Source organism: Homarus americanus, unplaced genomic scaffold, assembly GCF_018991925.1.
Source record: "Homarus americanus isolate GMGI-L3 unplaced genomic scaffold, GMGI_Hamer_2.0 scaffold53656, whole genome shotgun sequence".
NCBI lineage: Eukaryota > Metazoa > Arthropoda > Malacostraca > Decapoda > Nephropidae > Homarus > Homarus americanus.
The window spans coordinates 1-23,292 of NW_024743612.1; the positions used below are offsets into that span (position 1 = coordinate 1).

Sequence of the window (23,292 nt, forward strand, 5' to 3'; positions counted from 1 at the left end):
AAATACTGGTAAAATTATCGTTTTGGCCGTGCATCTATTTTCCAAAAGTCATAATCGTTCAAAATATCCATAAAAACCGTTGGAAAAAGATAATTTCAACTTTACGTAACCTATTTGAGTAATCGGTTTCTCCATGTGGTGTTAAACTATTGAGTAATGTTTATTTTTAATACAAAGTTGTTATTTGACCCGGATTCTGGGCCAAATGACCGTCGGCTATTTGACCGGGACCTGCGGGGATCGTGTGGGATTGTAGTCGGGATGGTTGGGGGCATTAAACAAGTCATTCCATTATGGTATTATTTAATTGTATAATTTCTGTTGACAAAAGGATTTAGTTTTATTTTAGATCTTTGTCAAATAACCGGCGGTTATTGTGCCGAGTACTGGTCAAATAATCCCTGCCTATAATATAATAGTTTTACAGTGTTGTGTATTATATAGGTATCTGTTACATTTCCAGGAAGCTTTAAGGACCAACAACACATCTCGGTACGACAAGTGGAGACTCGACCGTACAGACCCGTCCGGTCTCGCACACGACGCCGTTAACGGCAAACGGAGAAACGCCGCCGCCGACCCGCGGGAGGTAAGACCGACGTCGTCACTTCGCGTCGGGCGTACGAGCCGAGCGTATTAGAGGACTTGTATTTAAGTGCACTTGTACAGTAATCCTATAAAAGTGGACATTTATATAAATGATTGTGTCTAAAGTCACTTCCCATTGGTGTCGGTGGTACGGGACCTCTCAAAATTGTGGCCCAGATTCACGTTTTTCATCCCAAACCAAATTTTGAATGTGTGTTTATTTCGTTATTCTTTAAAGTACAGTGCAGTATATTAATAACTTTTAGCTTCGTTTTCAAAACATAATGTCATTGTTTATTAATTATGATTCTTTACAAATGCTGTACTACTTTTTCTGCCTGTATGTTTCAATTCAGTTTATGAAACTTTTATTTGCATAGTTTTTAAGAAGACTACAGTACTTAGTACATAGTTTAAATGTTTGCATATCAACAGTGCAGTACTTTATCTTAAGTAATATTTTCAGGTACTTTCTCCATCACTGCCTAAAGTGGACCTGATGTGAACTAGAATGAAGTTGGCTGGACCTGCAGTGAAGTGGACCTGAAGCTAACTGGACCTCAAGTAGTCTGTGGTATTGTATTTAATATTGTTGTGGTACTTTGAATGTTAGGAAAGTTGTACAGGCATTCCCCAGTTTGAAAGAGTACTGTGTCTTATAAAAACCTATGGTAAATCGAATCAATATTCCTATAGACTCACATTATAAAAGCCAAGATACTTTTCTTCAATGAAAAAGGTTCCCCCACCAATTATGTAGTCTCCAAAAAGTATTGATAGATTTTCTAGCGGTAAAATTTGAAACGCTGGGTGAAAGACTTTGATGTGATCTCCAGTGCATCAGCATAAATTGGTACAGGTACATCCGGTCACTATATGAGCAACAGCCATAGACGGCGGGTAGCGAGAGAGGGAGTCATCCTCGCGTGACATACAACCGTACAGTAAATGCTTTACTATAACAAGAAATCCATTAAGCTATATTAATGTATGTATCGTGCTGGGTAGAAGCAAGGCATATGTAAAGAAGCCCCTGACTGAGGATTACAATAACATGGAAATATACTTTAAATGGAAGAGTTTCGGATCACAACCGAGACGGACCTCGAGGCGAACATTTCACCGTGTCGTAGTGACGGTTTCATTCGTACCGAGCTGCAGAATATAGTCGTCGACGACACGTATGATTTATGAGAGGTGACCAAGGAAATAGTAGTTGATATTAGAGTGAACAGCTACAGCAATATACAGTATATCGGTCTAATTGGGATCTGCCAAATATTATTGATTCGTAAATAGTGTCGGTTTAACGTCACAATAAGAATTTAAATCGGCGCGTCGCCGGTCGTTTCGTGGCGGCTGACCCATCGCGATACCGCGGGTTCGCTCGCCCCGTTGCGTCTTTCCGATAATTCCTCGGTTCGTTTGACGTAAGATCCCATTAATGACCGGCACGGCGTCGGCGTCCATTTACGACACGCAATCTCAATTCGCTTGACGTGCGATTGGAAGCCTCGGAGGATTCGCATCTCTCAAAAACATACGTATACTCATTCGTGCTCAGAGGTGTAGACGTAGAGTTAGCAACAGTTCTGAAACGGGTCGTGTAACATTGGTCGAATAGCCTCGAAGCACGTCGACCCCGTGGCTAAAGATATTATTTTGGGGTGACCGTACTCGTCGATTATAAGCCAATACCGTATAGGAGCTCTTCGACCGACAGACGAGTCGAGCTCCCGAGGCTCGTTCGCGAGTCCGACTTAACTCTTGTAGATAATGATATACAGTAGAGCTATACCGTATATAGCCAGCACATTACGGTACAGTCGGTCCCCGACTTACGACGGGGTCAGGGACCGGCAACCGGGTCGCAAGTCGAAAATGGGAAAATAATACTGTACATAGATGGGCGTCTCATTTTCTTCTCGGCACCACGAAACTCTCAATCTTACGCTTGCCGGCCATTTTAAAGGGAATTACAAATGAAAATGTTGTCGGTACACAGCGCAATCACTAATGTCTGCATTCAAAAATACATAATTTGACAACATTAAGACCAATCCCCACATGTGAAGGGACCCATACAAATTGAACATTATGGCCATTTTTCTGTATTGTATTTACTAATTTTCTACATGAACCAATAATGTGTCCAAAGACTGGACTCCCACTGTTCAAAGAATCCAAAGCTGCCCTACTATCAACAACAAAATATGCATCTTTATACCTCTTTACAACATTTTCCAATCCTACTAACATTGCATATAACTCAGCTTGTGTTGATGAAATAAAACTTCTCAACCAAAGTCCAATTTTGATGTCATCATTTCCTTGTTCTGTGTACTGTCTTATAAGGATCCCGCACCCTGCCCTGCCACTTGACATAACTGAACCGTCACAAAAAACATGCAATGTGTTTATTTTAGGCAAATTACTAATCTTATTCCCATATAAAGCCCTTATAACTGTCCTGGTTCATGTAATGATTTCTTCATTGTGAGAGGCACTATGTCTAACTCTACTTCTCGTTCTTCCCAGGTGTGGATTCTTACAACTCTTCTGAACAGCTGCACACCAGTCTGCCAGATTACATTTTTTAATAATATTTACTAATCCATTCATATATCCTCTCTTGCCTTGCCTGCAGAAGGTCCTTTTATCTTTTAAACCATCATTTATATCTTGTACAAATTTACCCCCACTGTTCCCTCTCATTAATCGAACTGCTGCAACTGTATTAATTTCATTGACCCTCTGTGAAATGCTCTGTAACCCTAGTTCCATTTTCATTATCTCAATCATTGCATTCTTTTGACACCCTAAAATAATTCTCATTGCTTCATTTTGCATGATCTCAAGTTTCCGTAGCCTTCCTTCACCAATACAAGAGAGGACAGGTGCTGCATAGTCTATAAGTGATCTGATGGTAGAAATACACATCATTCTCAGTATGGGTACCCCAGCACCTTTACCACAACATGCTAGAGCCTTCAAGGGCTGTAATCTTGCTCTACATTGAGTTAGGACATGATATATTTCTGCCTCTTTACTTTCACTAGTAAAGCCAATATACATTCCTAAATATTTATACTTTGACACTTTCTCAACAATTTTTCCATTTAGAAAAACGGATTCAGTTCCTCTTCCTTTACATTCACACTTGGTTTTTTCTTCATTCATAACTAAGCCCATCTTTTGAGAAAGAACACTAAAATCATTTAATGCAATCTGCAAATTTTTTACAGAGTTTCCTTGAAATAAGATGTCATCTGCATAAATGATGGTTGCAACTCCTTTGGGATATTTGTGTGAGGCTATCTTGTTCATTAACACATTAAATAACATTGGACTCAATACTCCCCCTTGGGGAGTGCCTAGTTCAAGTGCTCTTTCCTCAGACAAACATCCCTGATACCATACACAGATTCTCCTTCCATGCAAGTAGTCACCTATCCAGTGTAACAACTTTCCTGATACCCCTAGAGCAGCCAGTTCATTCATAACTACTTCACTGTGAGCTTTATCAAATGCTCCTTGTAAATCCACAAAAACTCTACATCTGTCTGCATCATTTGATAAACATTTTATAACACAGTCTGAAGTACATTTCCCTTCCAAAAAACCAAATAAATTACAAGATAGATTTTTCCCCACAATATATACAAGCCTATTTAATAATACTCTCTCCATCATCTTGGAAAAACAAGATGTTAAAGACACTGGCCTGTATCCACCAGTTGCCTTAGGGAAAGGAATAACTATCGCTTTCTTCCATTCTGTTGGTAATCTACCCTCTGCATAGCTCATGTTGAATAAATCTAATAATGGACTATTTTCCATACCAACTAAGCAGTTCAAAATTTCATATGTCACACCATCTTCGCCTGGTGCTGTAGATTTTCCTTTTTTAACAGCATCTTGAGTAATATCTACACATGTTACATCACAAATATTTAGAGCTGATGAAATAAATCTTTTTCTTTCATTTTGCCACTCATCTAATGCTTCTATTGTCCTGTTAGGCAGGGAGGCAACACTAGCTGCTTTAGCCCATTTGTCAACCAGTTTATTAGCTTCTTCCTCTGGATGAGGATGGCTAATAAAATTACTCCTTTTTCCTCTAATTTTGTTAATATCCTGCCATATTTCTTTGAGATTTTTACTCTCCCCAATGTGCTGTGCAAAATCTTGCCAATATTTCTCCCTTGCCTCCTTCCTAGCCTGCCCACATATTTTTGCTATATCCATGAAGATTTCCCTATCTTCTTCTCTTCTACCATTCTTTACCCAATCTTTATGTGCTGCCCTTAACATTTGTGTCCATCCCTTCAACATTTTGTCATTGGTATAGCAGTGTTTCCTAGCCCCATGTCTCTTATCATTTATTTTTTTCTGTGTTGACTTAGTCAAATATATTTCTATCTCCCCAACTAAGTCATTATAAAAGCTATCCATACAGACTGGTGTATAATTTCTGTACCATTTCTCTATATTTTGGGTAAACACTTCTGTGTCATCCTTGTTTAGTTTCAATTTCTTCCTCCTATATCTCACCTGTCTCTTCCCTAATGGTAATTGAACATACACAACAAAATGGTCACTGACTAGCTCCCTTATTATCTCACATTCTCCCTGGACTCCCTGACTGCTTATCATGCAAGCATAGTCTAACCTTCCTCCTTTAATATGAGTCACTTCCTTATTTCCTAACAAGTAAGCATCTGGGTGATCTTGTAAAAATTGCCAAAATTTTATACCATTTCTATTAATTCTCCCCATTGTTTCGAGTCTTGGATGTCGAGCATTAAAATCTCTTACAGCCAAAGTTGAGTCCAAAAACATGCAATCTGGTAAGAAGTTGAGGTCAAAACAGCATCCAGAAATATACAAATTTGCTATGTTCAGTTCTCCTTCCTTCAAATATAACTTTATACAGACACTTTCTATTCCTTGTACTCTACTCGGGTTTCCAACTAGTTCTGCTGGTATGGAATTCTTAATGTATGTTGAGACCCCTCTTATACCTTTACTAGATAGTTTAAGCAGGTCGCCTTTCCTGTCCCTGTAACGGGCCGCGTTTTCTCTTTTCAATAATTTACCATCCAGCTACTGTTTTCTGTTAGTATTCTATTTACTCGTATACTTATTTGTTCTATGTAGCATTCCTCCAATGAGTACCCTGTTTAATATACTTATTCTCCTTCCATTCTTTACATATATATTTATTCTTATATGTTCTTTACCTCTATATACCTTATATTCTTATATGTTCTTATGTAAGTAACTCTTATGCTTCTCCACTTATGTTTTCCAAGTCAAGGTTCTTTCTTTTCATTTCCTTTCATATAGATTGTATTTTCAGTTTCAATGTTCTTACCTTTCTGAAGTATACTTTGTTTTATGTCTTTCTTATACATGGGTTAGTCTGGGGAACCATGTGATTCTTTGTATAACACTTTTTATACTTACAAGGGGTAGCTGCTACCACCCAGACTTTTCATTATATAACAGAACTCATGGAAGGGTTTTGGGTAGTGTGGTAGATGTATAGGCACGTGAGTAAGTATTATTTTCTGGGAACCAATGTTTAGAAGGAGTAGAGTGGTGATACTCAGATTACTAACTCAATATTTATTAATACAGTGAGTGGAGAAGATGCATCTTAGATTCACTCAGGCTAAACAGAACCGAAATTAACTTATTAAGTCATCAAACACTTCAAGAACTTATTACCTCATTAAACACCTCCAAATATTCATTACTTTATTGGATACTGTTGTAGTATTTCTGTGACAAGTAAGATTTAGCAATGCTTACACACTGTCAATAACCCTGGACCCGCAGGTCTTACTTTAACAAGGAACAAATTACCTTCTCAATTCGTGGTTAGAACCTCATACTCTCAGGTTATTCTTTCATGGGTACTACAGATGAATACATAACACATTGGACTAACTCCACAATTATAGTAACATACAATACCTCCTGTTAGTTTGCAAGGAACAACCTGGTACCTTGAACTCTCATTCAGTGGTTCAATACTTAACCTGGGATGACTATATTTCTGCTAGTCATCCCTAAGCATGGATATTAATACGGCTCCATACATATAACCAAGAACAGTGGGTAGACCATGATCATATGACGGAGTCAGTAGGCCAGAGTTGTTTACAGGCTCGCTCGGAGCGCCTGGCCCAGGAAAAGTTGACTGTGGCGGTGGGCCGTGGCGTCTGCCAAGGAATCTCGCCCTGGGATTCTCATCTCGCCACCTTAAAGACGTCTTAAGGCTAGCTAGATCCAGGATTAATATTTACACATTTTATATCCTTTCCAATCAGATTCTTTAAGAAGGCCCAATCCTCCTGCACAGATTCCCATTTCCTCAAAAGTTTTTCTTTATCAGCATCTTTACACTTTACCAACACCTTTTTAAAACTTTCAGTTGTTGCTCCCTGCGCTACACAATCCTTTATTTTCCTCTCCTTCCCTGTAATACTTATTTTAAGCACTGAATTTTTCAAAGGCTTGAGCTCTTCACTTTCCTCTTTCCCTTTTAATTCTACATTATTCACAGCTTTGTTTTCCCTTTTTTTATTTATCACTGTATCAAGTCTTTTCTCTATCACTTCTATTTTCTGACCTAACTTTTGCAAAAGCTGAAACATCTTAAGCACCTCTTCTCCCAGAATTTCTTGCACAGTTTTATCACTAACCTGGAGGGCTGCACCACTACTCTCACTTGCTACTTGTTTATTACTCTGTTTGTTTCTGGCATCAACAACGCTTCCGGCCGCAAGCGCAGTCCTTATCCTTCTTGAATCTTCATGCCAGGCATTCTCAGGAATCACTGTCTGTGTGTTCTCCTGCTGTCTTGTCACTGTCAGACCACAGCGTACTTCCTCGGTGTTCTCTGAATAATTCCTTTGTTGGTCACTTCTCATACGTGGCCTCATCTCGCATGCAATTGAACTAGCATTGAGAGTTTTACCACACTTACAACAACAACAAGGCTTCACTTTCTCTCCTGCTTTGATCTTGTCCTTACAGTTGCTAGATTCGTGCCTCTTCCCACAGAATCTACAACGTGGGTCCAGTTGACAGCTCCAGGCCTTATGTCCCCATCTGCAACACTTGAGACACATTATTGGTCCCTCCACATATAGTGCCACCTTCCTATACCCTGCTCCTGTGATGAACACTTTCTCTGGAACCTTTCCTCTCATTAGAGCAATAACCTGGCTTCTCTCTTCGCCCCTTATTAAATGCCTCTTGACCCAAACAAATCTTTCGTCATCCAATAAGTATTCTGGGTCTAGTATTACAGGGTACCTGAAGATTATAACCTTTGTAAGTAGTATGTCGCTCTCCTCTGGCAAAACCATCAGTAATCCCTTGTACCCAACAGTTGTCAACATTTCCACAGCCTGTAAGATAAGGCTTGTGTGTGCCTTCTTTCAAAAGAGGCTCAAAGCTGCGATGCTCCCGTCCTAGTTGTACTGCCCATTTTAATTTTTCAAGGAAGGTCATCGGGCATGACTGGAAAAATTTATCTCTTCCTGACACGACCAACTTCACCTTGTGTGTGTTCTTGTCTGCTTCCTTCAAATTCCATACTTTGCTCTGTTCTTGATCCATTCTCCACTATCTCCTTTCTGTTATTTCCATTATTATTACCACCCACACACGTTTTTTGTCCTAGATGATTTTGTCTCTTCTCCTCTCTCACTTCTTTGCTTTCACTGTCCTCATGCCAGCTTGTCTCCCTCATTGTTTTAGAATTTTCTTTCTTATTCACTACCTCTTGTTGTAGCTGTATTTTCTCACTTTCGAACTTCCCTTGTGCTTCATCACTCGTATTAGACTCATCACTACTCAACTCAAGGTCTTCAAGAATTTCGTCCAATACTATCTTTTCTTTACTCTTCCATGTAGAGTTCTTAAGCGAAAATTCACTTTCCGTGGGGCAATGTTGACATCCCACAACACCCAGCCAGGAGTGATGGGACCCCGAGCAGTTATTTTTGTAAGGTAAACAGTAAGTTCCCAACACTAAAGTTGCTTGACGATACTTATCTTATCCTCGGGTCCTTATACACAAGTAGGTAAGTCTATATATCCTTCAGTTAATGTAATAAGCTCGAAAACATCCCAAATTTGGGAGCTAGCGCTCACAGCTGTGTTTACCGGACCAAAAAAATGGCCGCTCCGTCGTATGTCGAGTAGGTCGTAAGTCGAGGAGTAGCTGTATTTAACTAATGATAACAGAAAAAGTTATTTCTTTAATGTTTTGTTTTTGTGTTTTAATGTTTTGTCTGTGAGTCGGTTCTCGTCTTCAACGTTTAGGTCACGAAGGAGGCTTAAATATATCTAGAAAAAAGTTTTTGCTCCTGTGTAAATATCATAATAAATTTGCACTGTCCTCTGATTGGTCACAGCAGAGAGATTTAAATAATAAATCCCGCAAAATTGTGCCTCTCTCCCGGCAGCACGATAAGAATCCGTCGAGATCGTCGCAGTTTCGTTCTACGTCGGTCGCGTCCACGAAATGTAAACACTATTGGACGCGTACGAAACCGGGTATGCCGATTCGGTTTTTGTTGGTCCATCGCAAGAAGTTAGGTAGTTTAGATTAGGTTAGGTAGGGTTTTCAATGTTGTTTTTTTAACCCTTCATGTTGAAAGTCTAACTCACTTTGGAAGATTCATTGTTTTTGTTAGTGTAAGGAAATTAAGATCATATTTATTTATTAGAAAAAATCCAAGTAAAAACTGGTAAAACTATCGTTTTGGCCGTGCAGCTATTTTCCGAAGGTCATAAAAGTTGAAAATACATCAAAAACCATTGGAACAAGATTATTTCAACCTAACCTAACCTATTTGAGTAATCAGTTTCTCCACGTGGTACTAAACAAACAAGTGCCTTTATTATAAGTGTACGAAGATGTTATTTGACCACGATTCTGGGCCAAATAACCGTCGGCCATTTGACCGGGACCTGCGGGGATCGTATAGGATTGTAGTCGGGATGGTTGGGGGCATTAAACAAGTCATTACATTATGGTATTATTTAATTGTATAATTTCTGTTGACAAAAGGATTTAGTTTTATTTTAGATCTCTGTCAAATAAGCGGCGGTTATTGTGCCGAGTACCGGTCAAATAATCCCTGCCTATAATATAATAGTTTTACAGTGTTGTGTATTATATAGCTATTGGTCACATTTCCAGGAAGCTTCAAGGACCAACAACACATCTCGGTACGACAAGTCGAGACTCGACCGTACAGACCCGTCCGGTCTCGCACACGACGCCGTTAACGGCAAACGGAGAAACGCCGCTGGGAGGTAATACCGACGTCGTCACTTCACTTCGTGTCATTGGGCGTACGAGCCGAGTGTATTAGAGTACAGGTTGTACCTCTCTAGTCCGGCATTCTGTGATCCGGAACGATTTTAGTTTGTCCAATAGGTAGATAGGCAGCTTTTTTTTTTTTTTTAATCTTGATTATTATTATTATTATTATTATTATTATTACAGGAGTATTAAATTTTTGCCCCTCAGGCCCCAATGTGGGTCAGTGACCTATGCCCGGGTGGGCTAATCCCCGTAAAAAAAAAACAACGACGACAAAGCCGGGGGAAATTAAGGTTTGTTTACATCCGGCAGCTCTCTCTCTGTGCTTGTCTATACAGAGCATAACATTTAACCCTTCAATATATATTCTAGCAGTAAATAAGTGTTGCTTTCATATTCTTAAGTAGAGTAACGACGACATGTTTTCACGTGTGCGCACTTACATACGCTCAGTTTCACTTTTTTTTTTACCATTTATGGTTAGCTACTTATATTGTTCCATTTATTAACATTAAATAACATTACTTCAAACAAGCATATTAATTTTTTTACATTAATTTTACTACAGCTACAATCAGGGTCTTATTTTCTTCAGTTTTATATGTAGAACCAATCTGTCACCGGTTTTGTAAGCTTTAACAAAAACAATGCCGGCAGCCGTCTCGTCTCGTCGCGCGTTTTAATATTACACGTATTAGTAATAAATTGTATTGTTAATTTTGCACACACAAACATTAATTCAATAAAAACAAATTCAGAAACATTAATTAAAATCTATATGAACAGTAAATAAGTGTTGCTTTCACATTCTTACGTAAAGTAATGACGATACGTTTTCACGCGTGCGCACTCGCATACGCGATCTCTGTTTTTCTTTACCATTATCGTTAGCTACTTCTATTGTTCCATGTATTAACATTACTTAAAAGAACCATATTAATTTTTCTACAGCTACAACCGGGGTCTTATTTTCTTCAGTTTTATACGTAGAACCAGTCGGTCACCGTTTTTGTAATCGACGAAAACGGTGCCGTCTCAATTCCTCGCGTTTTAATATTGAGCGTATTATTAATGAATTGTATTGCTCATTTTGCACACACTAACATTAATTCAATCCAAAAGACTTTCAGTAATAAATAATAACGAATCTTTCGTACATAAGAGAAATAACGCCGTTTACACGATCGTGCACGTCGTCCGAACGTCGGCGGGCCATTCAAACCGTCGAAATTTGAGTTTCCGCCGTCAAAAGTTTTAAATGTGTCGGTTTTTTTGTGCGTTCAAATAGAAAACGTCGAATTAAAAACTCGCGAAATTTGAGAAGGTACTGTACGACATTTAACCCTTCAATATGTCTTCAAAGAGACCACGAAGCAGAGAAAGTGGTGCTAGTGCTTCCAAGTGTAAACAGAAGTCACTATCTGTCCAGGAAGAGGGCGAATTTCCACGGTCGGGAAATTTCCGGCGTCCGGCACCGGTCGGGTCCCGTGGTTGCCGGACCGGAGAGGTACAACCTGTACTTGTATTTCAGTACACTTGTACAGTAATCCTATAAAAGTGGGCATTTATGTAAATGTTTGTGCGTAAGGTCGCGTCCCATTGGCGTCGGCGGTACGCGACACTTCCAAAATATGGCCCAGATTCACGTTTTTCATCCCATACCCAATTTTGAATGTGTGTTTATTTCGTGGTTCTTTAAAGTACAGTACAGTATATTAATAACTTTAACTTTCGTTTTCAAAACATAATGTCATTGTTTATTAATTATGATACTCTATAAATGCTGTGGTACTCTAAATACTTTTTTCTACTTATATGAATCAGTTGAGTTGAGTAAACTTTTATTTGCATAGTTTTGAAGAAGACTACAGGACATAGTTTAAATTTTTACATATCAACAGTGCAGTACTTTATCTTAAGTAATATTTTCAGGCACTTTCTCCAACACTGCCTACAGTGGACCTGATGTGAACTAGAATGAAGTTGGCTGGACATAAAGTTTACTGGACCTCAAATAGTCTGTGGTATTGTATTTAATATTGTTGTGGTACTTTGAATGTTAGGAAAGTTGTACAGGCATTCCCCAGTTTATAAGAGTACTGTGTCTTATAAAAACCTATGGTAAATCGAATCACTATTCCTATAGACTCACATTATAAAAGCCAAGATACTTTTCTACAACGAAAACAGTTCCCCCCAAATTATGTACGGTCCCCCAAAAAGTATCGATTGAATTTTCTAGCGGTAAAATTTGAAACTCTAGATGAAATACTTTGCTGTGATCCCCAGTGCATCAGCATAAGTTGGTACAGGTACATCCGGTCACTATATGAGCAATAGCCGTAGACGGCGGGTAGCGAGGGAGTCGTCCTCGTGTGACATACGACCGTACGGTATATGCTTTACTATAACAAGAAATTCATTGAGCTATATTAATGTATGTATCGTGCCGGTTAGAAGCGAGGCCCCCAACCGAGGATTACAAAAATATCGGAATATACATTAAACGGAAGAGTTTTGGAACGTCACGAGCTAGACCGAGACGGACCTCGGGGCATACGTTTCGCCACCGCGTCGTAGCGACGGTTTTATTCGTACCGAGATGCACAATGTAGTCGTCGACGACACGTCTGATTTTTGAGGAGTGACGGAGCAAATAGTAGTTGATATTAGAGTGAACAGGTACAGCAATATACAATATATTGGTCTAAATGGGATCTGCCAAATATTATCGATACGTAAATGGCGTCGGTTTAACGTCAAAATAAGATTTTAATCGGCGCGTCGCCCGTCGTTTAGCGGCGGGTAACCCATCGCGATGCCCGAGGGTTCGCTCGCCCCATTGTGCCGAGTTATTCGAGCGTTGCGCGTACCCTCGTCGCGAAGGCTAATAATAGCGCCTCTCTCCCCGTTGTGTCTTTCCGATAATTCCTCGGTTCATTTGACGTACGATCCCGGTAATGACCGGCTCGGCGTCCGTTTACGACACGCAATCCAAATTCGCGCTACGTGCGATGCGAATCCTCGGAGGATTTGCATCTTTCAAAAACACATACAGTCGTGCGCCGGTTAACATCCGATAGCATATACAGTCGGCCCTTAACATTCGCTGGGGTTAGGTAACAGAGATACCCGTGAATGTTAAAAATCCGTGTACTATTGCTACCCCCCCCCCCCTAAAAAATCCCTGGCCCCCCATGTCCTTATTTACCGTATATACCTGTGTGTAGTTTGAGTTTTTAAGACCAAATTATTTGGCAAAAATTGGGGGTCGACCTCTAAACGGGTAATAGTTTCGTTAGGTTGAAAAATATTTACCAGTAAACAATGGAAACGATGCACCAACACACCACCCGCTGTGAGTGTCGGTACAGTTGCCAGGGCAGATCTGTTGCGAGCCCAAAGTAGCCAAATCCATGGTATGGTAGCACAGGACGATGCAAAACAAAGTATTCATTTATTAAAGTTAATTTATAGATACTGGACATAAATGTTTGTTCATTACATTTGAAACATCAATCTTTGTTAATTAAATTTGAAACAAGAGAAAACTACGATACTGGATTTTCATTAAAATATTACATCACAAGTATATTTTACCTTAACTGTGACTGAATGAATATATTCATGGAAATGTAATATTTTTGCTGGAATGACGTACATATTATAGTGGGAAGTGGGATAAAATCATGAGGAAAGACTTTCGCTTTCTTTCGTTGTTCAAAATATTTTACCGTAATCGCTTTTCGAATGGTTTTCAGTTAAAAAACTGTTGTACTCGTACTGTATTACAATAATATTCTATCCTATCATTAGCCTTATAATCCCACAACTGAAAACCATTCGAAAAGCGATTACGGTAAAATATTTTGAACAACGAAAGAAAGCGAAAGTGTTTCGTCATGATTTTATCCCACTTCCCACTATAATATGTACGTCATTCCAGCAAAAATATTACATTTCCATATTTATTTCCGAGAATATATTCATTCAGTCACAGTTAAGGTAAAATATACTTGTGATGTAATATTTTAATGAAAATCCAGTATCGTAGTTTTTTCTTGTTTCAAATTTAATTAACAAAGATTGATGCTTGAAATGTAATGAACAAAAATTTATGTCCAGTATCTACGAGTTAACTTTAATGAATGAATACTTTGTTTTACATCGTCCTGTGCTACCATACCATGGATTTGGCTACTTTGGGCTCGCAAGAGATCTGCCCTGGCAACTGTACCGACACTCACAGCTGGTGGTGTGTTGGTGCATCGTTTCCATTGTTTTCTGGTAGTTACTGGTAAATATTTTTCAACCTAACGAAACTATTACCCGTTAAGAGGTCGACCCCCAATTTTTGCCAAATAATTTTGTCTTAAAAACTCGAACTACACACAGGTATATACGGTAAATAAGGACATGGGGGGGCCAGGGATTTTTTTTTGGGGGGGGGTAGCAATAGTACACGGATTTTTAACATTCACGGGTATCTCTGTTACCTAACCCCCGCGAATGTTAAGGGCCGACTGTACTTCAATTACTTCAATGTACAGAATATTCCTCTGGCGGGGCCATCCGCGTATTTGCGAATCCGTGAATGCTAAACCCGCGTATGTGAAAGGCCGACCGTACGTCCGTGCCCCCCCCCCCCTCGAAAAAACACTTCCGTGATGCCTGCTGGACCACCACTCCAAGACCCCCCTGATGGAGACACGACGATCCTTCCCGTACTGGCTAGATGTTATGTGTTAAAGGAATATCATTCCTTAGGCTTTAGTAAGCATTTTCCTCCAGGTGTAATGTTAACCTACATCTATTGAGGATAAAATCTTTCACCTACAAATTGACAATAACACATTTGCTGTAATCGGACATATCTAGTTGCCTCAACAATTGCAACCCTAGTTGCAATTTGAAATTCTGTGTCATTACTGAGGAATAACGAAGTCTCTGGTGCACTGCACTCTAAGATTAAGAGAAAATGGACTCGGGCATCCCGAAGGGAGAGAAAACGGACTTCCACGACGGGAGACTCGAGCACTAACACGTGCCACTCATACCGAGAGACTTGACAAGTTTTACCGACCATTAGTGATGTACGTTATCTAGTGAATTTAGTCAATATTGTACAGTATAAGTATACTGCAATTACAGCGGTCCCTCGGTTAACAATGGACCCGAGTGCAAACCCTTACTGTACGTGTACTAAACGATTACGGTACTTAAATTGTTATGTCTATGGCAAATATAGATTGTTTACACAGATATTCAAATACTATCTTACAAGTTATATTCACCCAGGTCGTTTGGGTGGCAAATTATGAGAAGAGCTTAGTCACTCTTAAGTAATGATAAATAAACACTCGGGCCTTCAGCGCCAACTGTCAAATCTTATCTCAAATAAATAAAGACATTGTCACCTCACTTCCCCCCCCCCTGCTCGCTGGCTACCTCCCTCCTTGTGTTCCCAGACAAAACATTGGTGATAACTTTATGCTTTAAGGTGTTTATTTTATATAATATCTCAGACTAAAGTTAGGGGATTACAATTTGCATAGCTGGAATCCTTGCAAGACAGCCAATAATTTGAATATAAACATTATATATACTGTATTTTGTTGAAGATATAAAAATTGTAGTACATTTTATAATATAAAGTTTTTCAACTGTATTTTTGGGTAGATTTATATCAATTTCTTCATTTATTTTCATCCATTTACATGCAGACACCACAATAAAAGAAACGTAAAAGAAATAAACGACCTCGGTGCAAAGCCGGAGCATTGTTGTACTAATTTGATTACGGTACAAAAATTGTTATGTCCGGTGCAAATTACAGCATGTTTATATTCAAATTAATCAGTATGTTACAAGAATCCCAGCAATGTTAATTATATTGTACCAGGTCATTTCACTGGCATTTTAAAATGAGAGAAGCTTAGTAGGACTGTTATCTTAAGTAATATCACAGACAAAAGTTAGAATTTAATTTGCATTGCTAAAATCGTTACAAGACGGCTAATAATTTTAACATAAACGTTGTATATTTTGCACAAGAGATAAAAATTTGTAGCCCTTTGTAATAAAATTAGTTACAACTAAAATTTGTATGTGAACTATAGCATGTTTATATTCAAAGTAATCACAATTTTATAAGAATTCCAGCAATGTTAATTATATTCTTCCAAGTCAGTTTAGTGATATTTCATAAGAGAAAACCTGAAAGTCACTGTTAAGGACAGATAAATAAATAAGCTCTAGACCTTGGCATCAACTGTCAAACCGATAACCCTCCTCCCCATCTTGCCGCGAATCCGATCACGAGTAAACGGGCCATTTCGCGTCTCATAATTTTAGCCGCGTCGATTTACGAGCGTCCGTTTTAACGCGATACTACAAAAACGATGTTTTGTAGGAGATGGGCCGAGGTGCATTTGGGTATATTGGGTCTTTTTAGTATTTTGTGTTAGTCTCGAGTACCAAAGTAAATTGTTCCATTGAAACCACTTTAATTGAGTCCAAATTTGGTTTAAAGCTATTAGCTCTCTAGGAATGCGCCTCGCGTCACCGACGCGTACGCGGGACCGGTAACAATTTTACGTAAACGCGTCGACGACGTAATATTCGACAATGCCGTCGGGTCGTCGACGTCCCGTTTCTTCGTTTAGTAAATAGTCGTGGCGATTTTTGTCGCGCGCGTGTCCGTCGACGGGCACGCCGAGGGCGGTCCGTCCGCGGATGCGGGCCCGCTCGAGATTCGGCCCGTATTGCGCAGTCGTACGGTCCGTCGTCGTTTGCGAGAAGTACTCGTTTACGTAGTCTCGCGTGCAGTATATTGCATTTTCTAGCAATAGACTAGTTACGATCGTAGATTAGTTCCATCACGTAGGGTATCGTCTCGCCGTCGGCCCGGGACACACCTCCGGCCACTCGACACTCTGCTTACCGGTCCACGACACAAATTAAAAATGATCAACACGATATTTTACGAGGGCATTATGATTGATTTATAATACCCTATGCAATGGTTGTATAGATGTAGTGCAGTATAATTATTAAATGCAGGCAGCATTCACATCACAAACTTAACCCACAGAAGAAGTCGCCTCGGGCAGCGGAAGCGCGATCCGGGAGAAGGACACGAAGAACGACCGTAGATCGTCGCTCCGGAGACGGGTCGGCGAGTGCCGCTCTCCGACGCGAGACGATCGTCGAGAATAACCTACGTGTTTTTCTATTTTTATGGATGCTATTTTAAGGATAACTAAAGCTCAGTCAACGGTTATTTTAGCTTAAGGTCATATTATACGTGTATTTGTAATGTACAGTATTTCATTGAGTAAGAATGCTAAAACTTGCCCGGCGGTCGACCCCCAAAACAACTGCGGCGACCCGCTCCGGCACTCGAGAAGACGGAAGCTCCGAGTACACGACGTTAAAGATTAACGGATAGTTTGACGACTATACCACCCCTTGTTCCCTCTACCTCCAGCTAAATGTATCCCTCCCTCCACTTACCACTCTTCCTTTCCTCATCTATTATCTTTCCCTTCCACCCCTCTATCCCACCATCTGTCCCCCCTCCCTTTCTTCACGTACCATTCTTCCTTTCCTTATCTATTATCCTTCCCTTCCACCCCTCTATCCCTTCCCTCCACATACCACCTTTCTCTCCTACCACCTGTCGTTCCTTTTTTGTGTTTTATTTAATAAGTTTTATAGTATATGATGGTCACCTTATTAATAATGTACCATTTTGTGTGATTACAATTCCACTACACACACTTAGTCGAAGTGACCAGTTATTAGTGTTGATATTAATGGGATAAATATTAGATAAGTTTATTGGAGTTTGCTATAAAATATGTGACTATAATTATAAATTGTGAGTGTGAAGAAGGGTTTATAAGTTGTATATATGTCAATTAGAGGAACAAATAATTTGCTAACCCCACCCTAGTCCTTCAATGGAAAACGCATCGAAATGCGCAGCGGCGAATGCATTCGGCGGGAGAATAATGCGGCGACACGCGTAGAATACTCGTACGCCACTCTCGGGCACGTACGTTTCCATTTACTAAAGTTAGGTGGGTTTGTTTGGGTGGCGTGGGACCCAGAGGGCATCGGCAGGCGGTCGCGTCCGGCGGTTGCCGTGCGAGAAATTGGGAGGACGGGCTTTCACGTTGCAGAAACTAAGGAACGGCATCTTCCGGCGGAACCACAGCCCGCGATTAAAGGAACGCTCGGGTTTGACGCCCACGGACCGAGCGCGCGGCTCCTCCGCCGTAACAAGAGTAGTCGATTGAAGTCCCCTCTTTTGCCTGGGTGGATGTGTCTGTGCTAACCGTTTTAGGCAAGTGAATGTTTGGTACAGCAGATTTGGGGATTCATTGTAGGGTAGACTTGCCATACAGTGCAGTGTTTTAATTGGTATTATATTGCGGCGATCGGCGAGCACGGAGACCGAAGCCTCACTCGACCGTGTCTCGGGAGGCGTGGGGTTTGGTCCGAGGCCACTCGCAGTCATCGTCGAGGGTATAGTCCGGAACGCCGTTCGACGTGACGTCTCGTCGAAATTCCGGAGCGGTCTTCTCGTCGCGGGGCGCGCCGGAGGTCGACGCTACGACGTTCCCGGAGGGGTCGTCGTCGTCGTCGTCGGGTATTTGACGTGCATCCGGAGTAGAACGAGGGCACGCGTCGAACCGTCGAAAGTGCGCAAGAAATGAGATCGCGTAAATAACGGCAGATTAATTTCGTCGACACTCGTACGTATAAGAGTGCAAAGTAAATAAATAATACGTATTTTTTTTATGGGAATTAGCCCACCCGGGCACGGGTCACCGACCCACATCGGGGCGAAAATGTAATAATAATAATAATTGTTGAAGTTACAGTGTTCATTTTTGGTGGATATCAACGAAATATGATGCGAGAGGCTCAGACGACGACACAAACGACGACGCTCTCTCCGGTATATTTTCGGGACCGTCCGTAAAAACGAAACCAAAACACGCGTGCGCATTCAAAGTGGCGCATTATTGCACAAGTAAAATAAAACATATTGCCATAAATATGGGGTAACCTAGTTTATATGTAACAATAATACTGAAGAACCTTAAAGAAATACAAAATGGAAAAAAAAATCAAAAGTGAGGAACAATAGATTTATGTTGTGTTGTAAGAGAAACAATCGAGACAGAGAGTCAGACGAGCGACCCGGGACTCGGTCACAATTTTAGGGATGCCACGTAGCAGGAAGATCTACCACGGACGACACATTACGCTTCCAATATTGTCTGCGGAGGTGGTATCTCCCCGTTTGGTGGCTGCCTAAGTATGTAAGATTTTCCAATGGAAAGTGTATGTTTGGCAAATGTATCCAGGTCTTTAGAGAATGTACTCAGATATTTGGGTTAGGTGTCAAGGGTTCATGTATAATTTGCATGCCTAATTGACTATGTATATTTTTTAACCTTAATTTTTCATTTGCAGTCACCCGACGGGAGTCAGAAACGTCATTTTTGTGCGGACCGGCGACTCGACGGACCCCGGCCGAGGACGCCGCTCGAACCGCGGGTGAGAATGTCGGACGACGCCGTATTGTAATGTTTATATCGCAGTGTACGGTATTTACTTAATGGTTCTCTGAAGAATAGGAATGCGTATGCGGCGTGCCTCGGCGTCTCCGTAGGAATTGCGTAGAGTAAGTGGAAGGTTTTTAAGGGAGACGAGAATTTATTAAGCGGCGCGTCGTCGACGAAATATCGAAGGAAGTTTTGACCGGTTACCGAGAGGAAATAAGACGGGAATTTACGAGTAAAAGAGTAGTAGAACGTAAAGATAACGAGGGAGAAATGAAAATGCGACCGACGACGAGACTCGGGTGCCATCGAAAATGCGTAGAGGGACGGACATTACAAGTGTTATAATGAGAGTACTTAATTTAGCATAGAGATATAGAATTGAAGGTGTCATATCTGGTCTAAAAGTGTTGGATACAATATGAAAAGTATTATTAAAAAATGGGAGTTTAAGCCAAGGGTTAGGGTGCTGCTGGCACTTCCCCCTCCCTTCCTATTGGGATAAATCGAGAAACAAGATGAATTCTCCCCACCCCCTCCTCCACAAAGGGGAGACCAGATGGACGTCACCTGGGTGTAAGGGTTAAGAATGTAGTAGCTTGTAATGGAGGATGAGGTATATGTATTTATGTCCTATGTTTTATACTGTATTGCAAGTAGGCGTTATTGTATGCACATTGCGGGTCATAATAGGAACGCGGCACGCCGGAGGCGGGTACACGGGACGATCCCTCGGAACAGAAGCCGAAAGTTCGTGGCGTGGGTATATCCACTTCCCTTAAAAGTGTAATTAGGGATCCTCCTCAGACACATTGCACCATTTGAACGCAGACGTAAGATTATCCTCATCGCCGTACACGTCCCGAGGAGACGAGGCGTATCGAGTTTACGCGGATGCATACGAGACGTTTCCTTTCGAGTACAGGTAGTTCTGCTATAATGCGATAGTTGTGTTCTTGTAAAACATCGTGTTATAGAAATTCGTGTAATAGAAATGACAGGGCTTATGGAGAAAATAGGGTTAGGTGCAGATTACTCCAAATCGACAAAAATTTCGTAGTACAGTCTAAATAAATGTTACATTGATATCTAATATTGAAATCATACAGTAAATGTTACACTTGACCTTGAAAAAATCTGAATATAACTTGATGGGGGAGAAGATTGATGTTGAGGAGTCATGAAACATCAAGCTTTTCTTCGAGTGTTATAGCCTTTCTTTTATGATCACCAGAGTGCTTCCCAGAGATATTCTTCTTTTCCATAGTCACAAAATTGGAGAAACAGTAATCACCGAGGACACTTAAAAATTTCACACGTGTTTCAAACAAAGTGTGGAGTAAACAGAGCGCGCGGGTCTAAAACGCTATGTATTTTGTTTTTCTCTTATTTTACATATACTGTAGAGGTATACTGTATACATAAATATTACATAAATTATTTGTGCAATTCTTCACAAACAAAACACATAAATCAATTGAACTTGCGATGTCGAACGTGAACTGTAAACACTGCATAACCCTGCGCCAAGCCACAATGTAAAGTACACTTTAAACGCTACTTATTTTGTTTTTCTCTTTTATTTAAATTTTTACAATTTACATATTCATCTTATGCTACAGCGCCCACAAAACACGAGAAACGTTCGAGTCCCCCAGTAGAGATGTCCGTTCTCTATCCACTCGAGGATGTGTCGGTCGTCCGTTTTCTTTTTGTGTACTCGCTCGGGGACTCGAGTATTTCTGTTTATAACACAGGATGATAAGGGAATTTGAATTTATTTGTTGATTTATTTATTTATAATATACTGTAATATATTAAATATGCTGCAAGTATTTTGTTTAATTTATATACTTTTTTCTGGAAAAAGGGAGGCTACCATTATACCCGGTAATGTACATTTATGGCGATCGTTAAGGACCAAACTCCGAATCCGTGACGTGACTTCCGTTCATCATTTATGTCCTAAATTTACCAATGTGGGTAGTTTCAAGAATTAACGCAGTCATTTACCGAATATTCTTTGCCCAAAAATAAATTTCAAATGAATTATTTATAGGAGATAAGTATTATGATCAGTAAATATACCGATATGCATTACCGACCACAAGGACGGCTAAAAATAGGCACAGACGGTCACAGTCGAGGTCACTTTCCCTTTGTTGTCACTGTAGGACCTTGTGAGTGGTTTACTGTATACATAAATATTACATAAATTATTTCTGCAATTCTTCACAAACAAAACACAAAAATCAATTGAATATGCGAAGTCGAACGTGAACCGTAAACACTGTGTGATGTAAAGAGAGCGCCGGTGTGAAACGCTATGTAATTTGATTGTCTCTTTTATGTAAAATTTTACAATTGACTTATAATATATAGGTATACTGTATACATAAATATTACATACATTATTTCTGCAATTGTTCACAAACAAAACACATAACTCAATTGAACACGCGATGTCGAACGTGAACCGAAGCCATAACAATCGTTCGAGTGGAATCGCGTCGGAGGAAACGAGTTCGCGTTTTACAAATATCGTTCCTCAATTCATAAATCGCGTCGTCAAAACACGCGTTATAGCAGAACTCGCCGTATAGTTTTTGGTTCACCGCCAACACGTTTATCCTCGTACCGGATCTCCGTCGTCGCGGAAGTTACGTTCGCTAGACGTTCACAGACGTAAATGGTACGATCTCGAGAGCACGACGTACATTCGGTCCGGATCGAGTGGACTTTCCCAATCGTCTTATAGATTTCTCGAGTTCTTGGGAATGGTACGAATATGTACAATTAATATTATGTTATGTATAGGTATATTGTATGTTTTTTGATAATCGTTAAGTATGGGAGGTGGCGACGAGCACACCGTACCGACGGGTGGAGGAGCGTCGAGTTTGATTTTGTATTAGGCGACGGGGTCGCGGGTATTTACGGAGATACGGCAGAGCGCGACGTCGGCGCCCGCGTACGGCACGAGCGGGAGGAGTAATTTGTGCGTGACGTAATTGTGGGGTAGTCGAGTATGCCTGTGTGTTTTAGTTGGCAATAGTGTGTAGATATGTTTGTGTATAGGTATACTGTAGAAAGAATGAACTTAGATGAAGTTTGTTTGGGAATTAGTAGAATTTGTAATAGTAGATAATTGTCGATATATTTTGACAGTAATTTGTCCGTTTCAGTTGCGGAGGAGCGCGCCGATACGAGTCGGAGACGGCTCGTACAGTCGGCGCACGAGAGCGGTCCGGACGAAGACATTCGGGAACCGAGGACGAAGACGCTCGTCGACTGCGGACGAAGACACCGGTCGACGCGCGAGGAAGATGCTCCGGAACACGGGAAGAACGCCACACTCCCGAGTGCGGGAAGACACTCGTCAACGCAGAAGGAGACACGCATCAATGTCGGGCCGGCGCGATTGTTTTAAAGACGATTTAACGTGTAAAATGAATGTACGTGTTGTTTGTAGTATTGTTTTTAGAGACCGACTCTGCGAAGACGGAGGAAGTCGATACATGTCGAGAATGAATTTATTGAAGATGTTGCCTGTGATCACTAGGTGTTTGCACTAATTTGGGGAGATGATTACGATCGTAGAACGTCACGGAATGCGGCGCGCACGTCATTTGTGGCGGGACGCATCCGTAAATAACGGCAGCATAAATACGAGAGAACGCGGCGGCGGCGGCGGGGAAGTGCGCCTTTTGAAAGTAAAAGAACGGGGGAGATCGGACCGACATAGATGGTGTTGTTGTGGTAACCGATAAGAAT

General features: G+C 40.7%; 1 protein-coding gene across 2 annotated transcripts; it reads left to right on the forward strand.

The window, feature by feature from the left end:
• The first annotated feature begins 30 nt into the window (after nt 1-30).
• Nucleotides 31-23,180, forward strand: LOC121877194. Of its 2 annotated transcripts, XR_006090934.1 has the most exons (6): nt 31-589; nt 1,055-1,162; nt 9,815-9,930; nt 11,873-11,964; nt 19,430-19,513; nt 22,704-23,180. XR_006090934.1 is itself a non-coding variant. In XM_042382809.1 (5 exons), the coding sequence occupies exons 3-5, from the start codon at nt 11,918-11,920 to the stop codon at nt 22,957-22,959; spliced, it is 387 nt and encodes a 128-aa protein (XP_042238743.1). In that variant the 5' UTR covers nt 292-589; nt 1,055-1,162; nt 11,873-11,917; the 3' UTR covers nt 22,960-23,180. The 2 variants fall into 2 exon arrangements, 1 of the variants encoding a protein (XP_042238743.1); XM_042382809.1 differs by lacking the exon at nt 9,815-9,930 and having other exon boundaries at nt 292-589.
• Nucleotides 23,181-23,292: the final 112 nt, after the last annotated feature.

Excerpts from the sequence above, each read along its gene's own strand:
- LOC121877194 (XM_042382809.1), top strand. The coding sequence starts at position 11,918 with ATGAAGTTGGCTGGACATAAAGTTTACTGGACCTCAAATAGTCTGTG. Across the intron at positions 11,965-19,429 it reads TGGACCTCAAATAGTCTGTG|TCACCCGACGGGAGTCAGAA; the intron begins GTATTGTATTTA and ends TTTCATTTGCAG. Across the intron at positions 19,514-22,703 it reads GGACGCCGCTCGAACCGCGG|TTGCGGAGGAGCGCGCCGAT; the intron begins GTGAGAATGTCG and ends TGTCCGTTTCAG.